A 10,000-nucleotide genomic window follows, 5' to 3' on the forward strand; every position below is an offset into this window, starting at 1 on the left:
TAACGTCTGTATTCGTTCTTTTTCGATTGTTTCGCGTGCGCGTAGGGTTCACCTTTAACGTTGTCGTGGTCGCCTCAATATTTCATTTTTCGCCATCCAAAAGATATGACTCGCAGGGTGGCTTTTGCATGGGGGGGATGCGGGGGACTGACGGACGGAGAGCGAGAGAGGAGGGAACAGAAGGGGAGGGGAGGGGAGGGGAAGGGAAGGAAAGGGAAGGGGAGGAGAGGGGAAGGCGAGAGGAGGGGGAGGATAGGGGACGGGAGGGAGGGGAGGGGAAGGAAGGGGAAGGGGAGGGGAGGGGAGGGGAGGGGAGGGAGAGGGAGGAAAGGGGAAGGGAGGAGAGGGGAAGGCAAGAGGAAGGGGAGGAAAGGAGAGGGGGAGGGAGGGGAGGGGAAGAAAGGAAGGGGAAGGAAAGGGAAGGGAAGGGAAGGGAAGGGGAGGAGAGATGAAGGCGAGAGGAAGGGGAGGAAAGGAGAGGGGGAGGGAGGGGAGGGGAAGGCAAGAGAAAGGGGAGGAAAGAGGGGGAGGGGAAGTAGAGGGGAGTTGAGGGGGAGGGAAAGGAAGGGAAGAGAAGGTGGGGCGTTTTGGTTTGGAATAGCTGAGGTAGAGGGGGTGGTCAGTTCACAGATATGTCAAGAAACAGGAGATATTCTGCTTTTAGGATCTGTATAATTAGCATTATATTGAGTTTTTAAGAGAAATGTGCGACCTTGTGTTTTTAGCTTTGCTGGAAGGCTCAGGAGCTTCAAGGGAGGACATCAAACAAGTACAATTTCAAAAGTTTGAGGTATGAACGGGTCGTGTGTGAGGATTCATCTGAGAGGTTGTCGTGATTCGTGAAAAGTTGAAAAGTACCTAATAAATACATAATAGCTATTGATCCGGAGGTCTGGTGTTGCTGTTTGACTTTTACTCTCCCTGTCTTATAAAACAAAACTCACTTTTATATAAATTATGGTCTAATCTTTCATCAGACTGGAGGAAATGAAGAAATAGTTTAAGCAACTCTACATACACAAAACAAGCTTCGTCACACACTCACCCCACAACTCAATATACATAAAACAAATTAACACCAACCTCCTACAGCGGGCCCCCAACTTAACCCTAACCTCTCCTTCTCTCTCCCTGACAGACGGCAAGTACCAGGCCCTGCTGGACGGCCGCCTGCTGGTGCATAACGTGAAGGCGGGTGACTCCTACTCCACGTACCGCTGCCGCGTCCTGCACACCCTCACCTCCGCCACCGCCGCCTCCAACATCGCCAGGATAATAGTCAGCGGTGAGTCCAGTAACCTTGAGGCTTTAGGATAAGACCAAGAGATCGTATGCGGCGTTATCCTCCTTTCACTTCGGCTATCACCGTCTCTAACATGGCCAGGGTCATCGACAGAATATTGTCCCTTAACTTTAAGATGCCTTAAGGTGATTCGGTTTGGGAATAAGCGAGTTCCTTTATCTTTTAAGACTAAATGACCATGTTTTTATTGGCTTAAGATATTTTTTTTATTATCTCTGAATACGTCTTAACTTTGATCCATTATTACACGCTCTTTAAAACTATGAGAACATTTTAAACATAACTTTTGGTACGAAGTAAGATAAGACAAAGCTAGTTGGGAAAACAGGGAAAGCGATGGTGGTGTAGGTGGTGGTGGTGGTAGTGGTGGTTTTGCTGGTTAAGTTGTATCCTCGGTGGAATACTTGTGATAAACTTATGCGAGAAACACACACACACACACACACACACACACACACACACACACACACACACACACATATTGAGAGAGAGGGAGAGAGAAAGATGAAGAGAGGAAGGGAGAAAAAATAAAGGAGATGTAAGGGAAAGAAAGACTTATGAACAGAAGTAGTATTAATGTAGGAGAGGCATGAAGGAAAGGAGAGACGGAGAGAGGGAGGAATGGAGCGTAGGAGAGGAGAGCAGGTGGACAGTGTGTGGTAAGGAGAAGTTTGGTGACCGTGAGATGCCTGAAATGACGACCCATACTCCCAATTTTTTCTTTTTTTTACAACAAAGGAGACAGCTCAAGGGCACAAAAAAAGGAAACAATAATTAAAAAGCTCGCTACTCGCTGCTCCTAAAAAAGAATCAAAAGAGGTGGCCGAAAGAGAGGTCAATTTAGGGTCTAACACATATTTAACGATCAGTGTTTCATTGAGACTGTGAGTACTTTCATGGGTAGTTTAACGACCCCAATGATAGTTTGACAAGGTTTCTCCACCATGAATGTGAAAAAACACTCATCAGAACATAACTAATCTCTTGTGACCTTTGAAAATATTTGTTGTGAAAGCGGATCAGAGAATACTGGACGAAGTAGCACTCATGAAGACGCTGCTCAGGAATGAATGAATGAATCCGTCAAAGGCAGCGATAAAGGAATAAGGTCACACAGCAGCCTTAGCTAATCATGTTTTTCACGTATATTTTGAGTTTATAAAAAAATGCGTTTCTTACTAAAATTCTTAATAATCTCTACTGGTCAGAAAAGAAATATAGATTAGTTGTCCAGTCATTCTGCCATAAAGATTTTCACAAAGATAACTCTTAGGCAATCAATAGTCGTTAATCACGCACACAAATCACAGGCTCAGGAGGTGATTTATAGGAGCTCTTAATACCGCCACGACACCAGACCACTTAAGAATGAAGTACCGCGGCCACCACCACCACAAAAAAAAAACACCGTCATAAAGGAATAAAAAAAACGTTACAAAAAATGAAAATACATATTCAAACAAGGATTTGGACGTCCCGAGTAGGGGAGAGCATACTTACTACGGTACTCCTACAACTACTACTACTACTACTATCACTACTACTACTACTACTACTACTGCTACTAATTCTGCCATAACGATGATAAGAATATGAGTAAGAATAGGAATAAGAAAAATAAGAATACAACTCCTTATTTTTGGTCCAGTCATACGAAGAACTAATAACTTAAAGAGGCCCACTTAACGGCGAGGAAGGGCCAGGTTCGTTTGCAGGGAGCAGAAGGGCAGCGGGAGGGAGAAGAGGTCACAGCCTAAAGAAAAGCTCCCGAGGTAACAAAGTCCCGGTTAGGAAGAATTGCGATAAGGAGGGAGGGGGAGTGAGAAGGGAGTGGAGAGAGAGAGAGAGAGAGAGAGAGAGAGAGAGAGAGAGAGAGAGAGAGAGAGAGAGAGAGAGAGAGAGAGAGAGAGAGAGAGAGAGAGAGAGAGAGAGAGAGAGAGAGATTATTAGCATAAAAATACATATATAGATAAAAAGCCAGGCATACAGACTAAAAGATATTGACAGTACAAAACAGGATTCTTAATGCACGAAAATTATTGAATGGAAAAAAAAAACATTAATTACTTGAACAGAAAAATAATTGTTATGAATGAAACTGCAAGGGGAAAATAAATGATCTAAAGAGTAAATATTTTCAAAGGAATGCTATGACGATTTGCAAGGTTATGCCACACCTATGCTCTTAAACATTCTTCCTTAGCGTTTCTTGCTTATTAAAAGTCTTGAAGGAACCACTTGCGCATTCACTGATTTCACAGTGCTAGTTACGTAAACTTTTTCAAAATGCAGTGAAAACTACTTAAACTTCTCCACACTGCAAATTATCTCCACGGGGCAAGTTTCTTAAACCCTTTACACATAACGAGTTACACATACCATTTTTATCCATTGCGACAAATTGGGACTATCAAATATATAAGATGATTAAGTTATTTTCACAAAGCAAGGCTCCTGATTATTTTTTTACTAGGCAAACGAAAACTTTTGATCATCTTCTCTTTTATTGCACCTTATAATTATATTCTCCTACCTCACTATTTTAAACATCAAGCCAATACCATTAGCACCCCCTCTGTATATTTTCTTTCCCTTCCTCAGACCCTCGGGAGCGGCAAGAACCAAGGATGGTCACCAAATCAGCCACAGTGAAGGTGTCAGACTCGAACCCGCTGGTGCTGCCCTGTGTCGCCCACGCTCACCCGCCGCCACAGTACAGGTGGGTGAGGGGCTGTAGTGTGGTGCTGAGGGGTATTTGTTTACCTGGATAGTGAGGGTGTTTGCATGCGTGGTGGATGGCTGGATGTGGGGCGTGGGTGGGGGGCGGAAAGTGAGGGTGTGAGTGATGTGTAGAGGGGAAAGTAGGGTGTCTAATTTAATATGGATGCGGGACGGAGTAAAATAGCATGAATATTTATAACGCAAAATATTATGGTGGAATATATTTGCGCTGCATGAGTTTGGGTATACAAACAGAAAGTATCAACAGCTGTAGTGGTTGCAGAATTAGTAGTAGTAGTAGTAGTAGTAGCAGTAGTAGCAGCAGCAAAGGTGTGTATTTGTGTTAGTGGCATGAGTAGTGAAAGAGAAGGCGTGGTGTCAAAATGCTTAGTAAAATTTAGTATCCCTTATTATATCATATTGCAGACTTGTGGTGCTTAAGCAGGGACTAATCTAATCATGAACTTCCCCTACAAATAACCAAAATAAACCTTTACAGATAAACAATACTGAAAAAAATACGAATCAAGAGCATGCTTCTAATGTTGGGGCATCTCTCAACATCTACCTTCCACTACATACTTTTTACAAACTCAACTACTTTTCTTCCCCGTGCAGGTGGTGGCAGGAGATCGGGGGTGAAAAGGTGCCGATAAGCAGCAGCACAACGGCCGTGGTGGGCGGGGGAAGTGGGCGGCTGGGCGGGGAGGTAGGCGGGGACTGGCGGAAGGTGGGCGGGGGCGTGTTGCTACTGGACCCGGCGAACCAAGGCTTTGCTGAGGATGCCGCCAAGCTGGTGTGTGAGGCGTCCAACGAGGCGGGGAGTGCCACGATGGAGGTGAGTGTGTGTGTGTGTGTGTGTGTGTGTGTGTGTGTGTGTGTTTAAGACGAAGTTAAGTTACTGATTGTCGCAGATGAAAGACCTTGTATTCTGAAATGTTACGAGGCTGTATGGTAAAACTTGATGAACGCTTATTAAAGTTACCAAATAAAGTTAGACGTTCATATTGACAACAGAAGGGTTTATGACCTGGAGGCAGAAAATAGCTACCCCTAAAAAGCTGGAAAAGTAACCCTAATAGTATAGGCCCAAGTCAGGGAAAAAGTTTACAAGGAACGATAAGAAATATAAAAAAAGAATAGAGGCAGTAAATAAAACAGATATGACCAGAGACCTACATATGAGACTCATTAAGACAAGAAAACACAAAACCTAAAGATGGAAGAAGACGAAGAGAGCTGGCTACATCTAAAACGGTGAATAAATCGGTCTACTACCACTGACGTTGTTAAGACTGGCGAGGGAAGGCGAGATGCAAAAAAGAAAAAAAAGGTAGTGATGACTGGCTGAAATCTCTTACATGGGGTGGGTAGTTTTCGAATGGCAAAGTCTCGTATATAGACGGAGAAAAATATGGCGAAGTAGTTAAAAAAAATATTAGAACTAGATGCTGGAAGATGATAGCCTATGCTGCAGGATGGAGTCTGAAATTATTTAAGATGTTATTCTTGGATACGTAAAAACAATCACACACACACACACACACACACACACACACACACACACACACACACACACACACACGGGAAGGCAGATGAAAATGTATTAAAGCCGTGGGCGAGGAGAGGCAGACGATGAGTGAAAGGAGGAACAAGACACGTGCAACAAAGACGTGACTCCTGATCCACTGAGGTCACGTAGCTTGAGAAACGGAAGAGTCTGTTGAGCCGCAGGGCACCACGACGAGGGAGGGGACAGGGAGACAGGGCATCAAGGAGACACTGGGAAATAAATAAATAAAAAAAACTTGGAGGAGGCGGAGGAGAAAGGGGATGCGGAGAAGGAGGAGAAGGAGGATGAGGAAGGGAGAAGGAAATAATGAGTAAAGCAGGGGTTGACGCAAATGAGTTGAACTGAAAAGGTGAGAAATAAATTCCCAGGAAACTGTGGGTTCAGAAGAATACGCATCGGCCACCCTAAAAACTGATGTTGAAAATGGCAGCCATCATTCATTGTCAGTTAACCAATCTCTATAGTGACAGGGGCAGAAAGTTTTAAATTCAAGAAAGATAAATAGATAGATAGATAGATAGAGAGAGAGAGAGAGAGAGAGAGAGAGAGAGAGAGAGAGAGAGAGAGAGAGAGAGAGAGAGAGAGAGAGAGAGAGAGAGAGAGAGAGAGAGAGAGAGAGAGAGAGAGTGTGTGTGTGTGTGTGTGTGTGTGTGTGTGTGTGTGTGTGTGTGTGTGTGTGTGTGAGAGAGAGAGACTGTCAGAGAAAGAGACTGGCAGGGAAGGATAAAAGAAAACAATCGGACAGGCGGCAGCGACAGGCGAAGATGAGTAAGCGGGACAGGCGGAGGGGAGGCAGACAAAAGTGTTTACCCGGGGCAAGTTCTCAGTTCATTTGCTCAGCTTCAAACCAATTCAATTACGGCGACGAGACGAACCCTCTGTAATCAAGCGGCGGGGAGAGGGGCCGGATTGCTCGCCCTAATATATAGTTCTATCTTTTTGCTTTCTCTCTTTCTCTCTCTCTCTTACATCTCATCTCATTCCCCCGTTCAATCGCACTTTAATGAAATAATCAACCCTCTTACCTAACCTTGTAATTCGAAAAGAAATACACAATAGAATAAAAAACAAATAATTCCTGACGAAGACATATTATAGAGCTTAGATTTTTTATTGTGCATTTTTTTTACAGCAAAGGAAACAACACTAAGGCAAAAATAAAATGGAAACAATAATGAGAAAAGCCCCCGAGTATGTGCGTCATTCATCCATGGTCTAATCACATGCTCAGCTCGTGATGGCCAGCTTTCCGGAGAGAGCTCTTTTTGCAGTTCTATGGACCGACTTATGGGTATTGCTCAAACCTCATTCGCCCCCTGCCCGATCCACCTTGCTCAATGGAGGACAGTAACCACTCCTGTCAACAAAAAAAACTTTAGTAGCCTTGGAGCGCATCGAACCTCAGGCTGCCGGGTGACTGTCAAAGATGTGTGTGTGTGTGTGTGTGTGTGTGTGTGTGTGTGTGTGTGTGTGTGTGTAAGGGTGTGCGTGCGTGTTGGTGTGTGTGTGAAGAGAAAGCGAGACAGAGCTGCCGAGCAAAAGGAGAAGGAAAATGATAATGAGGGTGAGTAGTAGGAGGGCAGGGAGCGGGTGAAGCAGCAGAAAAGCTTGTGCTGGAATACCCATGACTCGGGAAGCGGCGGGTATGAGGAAGACTGTAGGAACACCTCACTGATTGTTGAACACACACACACACACACACACACACACACACACACACACACACACACTCTGTATACATATCACGCACAAACACATAACTCAACGTAATGTCTTTCCACACGATGACATGTATAGGAGCGGTGTTGTGTCATGCGAGTGTAGAGGCTGCAAGATCAAAGTGAACTTGCTCATATGTTATATGGAAATAACGTACAAATGGACTCGAGTCTGGAACTATTTCAGCGCTTCAAACACTATGATTCCTCAAACAGCTTACGTTCCACTGTTCTAGAAAGGAAAGTGATTGACGGCACAAGAGTTGAGAGCTCATGAAAAGGTTGCACTTTGTGCTGCACCTTCATGAATAAGACAGAAACGAACGATCCCTTGATAGAGAGAGGTAGACAGGTGAATGAATAGATAGATACACACATAGAGCAAGTATACAGATATGGACAATGATGTACAGACAGATAGCTGATAGACGGAAGAACATTCCTCATATATATATATCTATATATATATATATATATATATATATATATATATATATATATATATATATATATATATATATATATATATATATATACACGCACATACACACACACACACACACACACACACACACACACGAATACGCACATACACACACACACACACACACACACACACACACACACACACACACACACACACACACATACACGTCACGTTGGGACCCCGCACGGCCAAAATTAAATTAACATTTTTAGGCTGCTTATAGGACATTGGATTGACGGCAAAGTCATTAAAAATATGTAAGATATGATTTGTGGTGTTGCTTTGGACACGTTACGAAAAGAGTTCTCTACGATGTCCTTTGGGATTTATGTCGACGGAAGAGACTAAACCCATCTTGCATCTCCTTCTGTTAGTTCATTAGTGGCCGTCTCTTTTAAATCATCGTAACGTGGTTTGATTTCTTAGCCTCCTTCATGACGCTTTAACCGATTACTGGATGACCACCAGCGAAATGTTTTCCATCGCTCCCTGTTCCCATCAATCACTGAACATTTTCTTAAAACTCCTGCTACTACTTACAATTATATTCATCCATTTATCTCATCATTAGTCTAATTCTCCTACTTTCACCCACCATCTCATTCTCACTCTCTTGTTATCTTATGGTATTCTATTTTATATCACAAAGATTTTATGTTTGTATTATCTTCTGCTTGTAATTCATTTTATTACTCAACGCTCCGCCGCGGCTTCACAGTTGCTTATATGCCGAGTCAATCATCTCTACTAGACACGATGATTCTGATGTTTATTGACAGTATCTCACTCGGGCATTCAGAGTATTGCTAACTAATGCATGTTAAATCCAGTGATATGAGACATCCCATGCACTTCCTTTCCGAGTATCTTGTCATCGGTCAGTAGCATGTTATAAACCGTCTTTAGGGAATTGCCTCCTGTATTCTGTTTAACCGTATCTCGTTGATAAAGCCAATGAAAAATAGCGACATAAAACGAGACACACAAGTAGCTCCACGCAATACAGCCGCCAGCCGTCGTTAGGTTTGTCTGGTCTAATTTCACTGTCGAGTAGCTCTGCTTATTGCGCCATTAGCCAGATAATTTCACTGTTTGAATTGGACGAGGCGGGCTCGTGGTTTGCTTTTTTCAGCTGCTCTACGAATGAGGAAGGACGTGTGCGTTATCTAGATGAATGATGAAGCTGATAAAAGGCAACGATAGGAAAGTTACTTAAATGAAAAGTAATTATAGCTATTTACATAGAAGAAGATATGAACGTTACTTAGACGAAGTTGATATTAACTGACGGGAGAGTTTGTGAAGCATTTAGATAAATAACACAGCTACAACCGATATAAAAAGATAATCGTCGACACTTCCATTTTTCAAGCCACCGTTGGGGTGAGGGAAGAGAAATGATCTTGGAAACAGAAAAAAATCGCTTCACACTTATGTTTCCCAGACGGAGAATGGATCGTCTTGTAATTACCGGCGACACGTCTTGGCAAGCAAGGATGATGACGGAACATCTGGTGAACGCGGAGGATTGGCTGATATGAAAATACCGACATGAAAATACATATGTTTTTTAATTCTCTTTTTCTCCTTTCACCTTTTTCTTTATGATCTCGTCTCTCACGCAAGACTTGTTGACAAATATGTATGCTGCGGCAAACATCTTTCAATTTAATTAGATTTAATAATATTCTTTGGGAGGAGAACTTTAATCAGAGTAAAATGAGACTCCTGTCGAGGGAAAACATCTTTTGAAGGGAAAGAGGCGCCGGTTTCTCCAATCACACGAATCTGATAAGCTTTGAGAATGGAGATAAAGAGTAAGCTATAAGCAAAGTCGACTTCGTAAAGGCACGGCTAAATAATATTACATTTCGACGCATGGATGATTATTCAATTAAACAGGTGTTCATTATAATATCATACTGTTATTAAAATTTACCAACCAACAAATTCATTAAAAATAACCCCACAGATCACTTTCCACGCTAACGAAAAAGGTGGACGTGGTTTATTTATTTGTATTTTGACTACATCCCCGAGATTTACACTACTACAGTTACACTATTCAAAAACCGTTGCGAAGACATATATACACTTAACCCGTCCGCAGCGATTGGCACGGATTTGGCCTTCCCTGGTGGCGTGGTAACATTAAAGGCATAGGTCTTTCTCTGCTTCTGTGCTGGATAGTGGAGTGT

The 10,000-nt window shown here is 42.9% G+C and overlaps 1 protein-coding gene across 6 annotated transcripts in view; it reads left to right on the forward strand.

The window, feature by feature from the left end:
* Positions 1–10,000, forward strand: part of LOC127007337 (cell adhesion molecule Dscam2-like) — a 376,406-nt gene that overhangs the window by 198,876 nt on the left and 167,530 nt on the right. For all 6 annotated transcript variants that reach the window (XM_050878193.1, XM_050878163.1, XM_050878182.1 and 3 more), the window contains exons 5-7: positions 1,139–1,285; positions 3,905–4,022; positions 4,643–4,862. In XM_050878193.1, coding sequence (XP_050734150.1) covers positions 1,139–1,285; positions 3,905–4,022; positions 4,643–4,862 — 485 coding nt within the window. The remainder of the gene's footprint in view (positions 1–1,138; positions 1,286–3,904; positions 4,023–4,642; positions 4,863–10,000) is intronic.

This window comes from Eriocheir sinensis, chromosome 3 (genome assembly GCF_024679095.1).
Source record: "Eriocheir sinensis breed Jianghai 21 chromosome 3, ASM2467909v1, whole genome shotgun sequence".
In the NCBI taxonomy this organism is placed as follows: Eukaryota; Metazoa; Arthropoda; class Malacostraca; order Decapoda; family Varunidae; genus Eriocheir; species Eriocheir sinensis.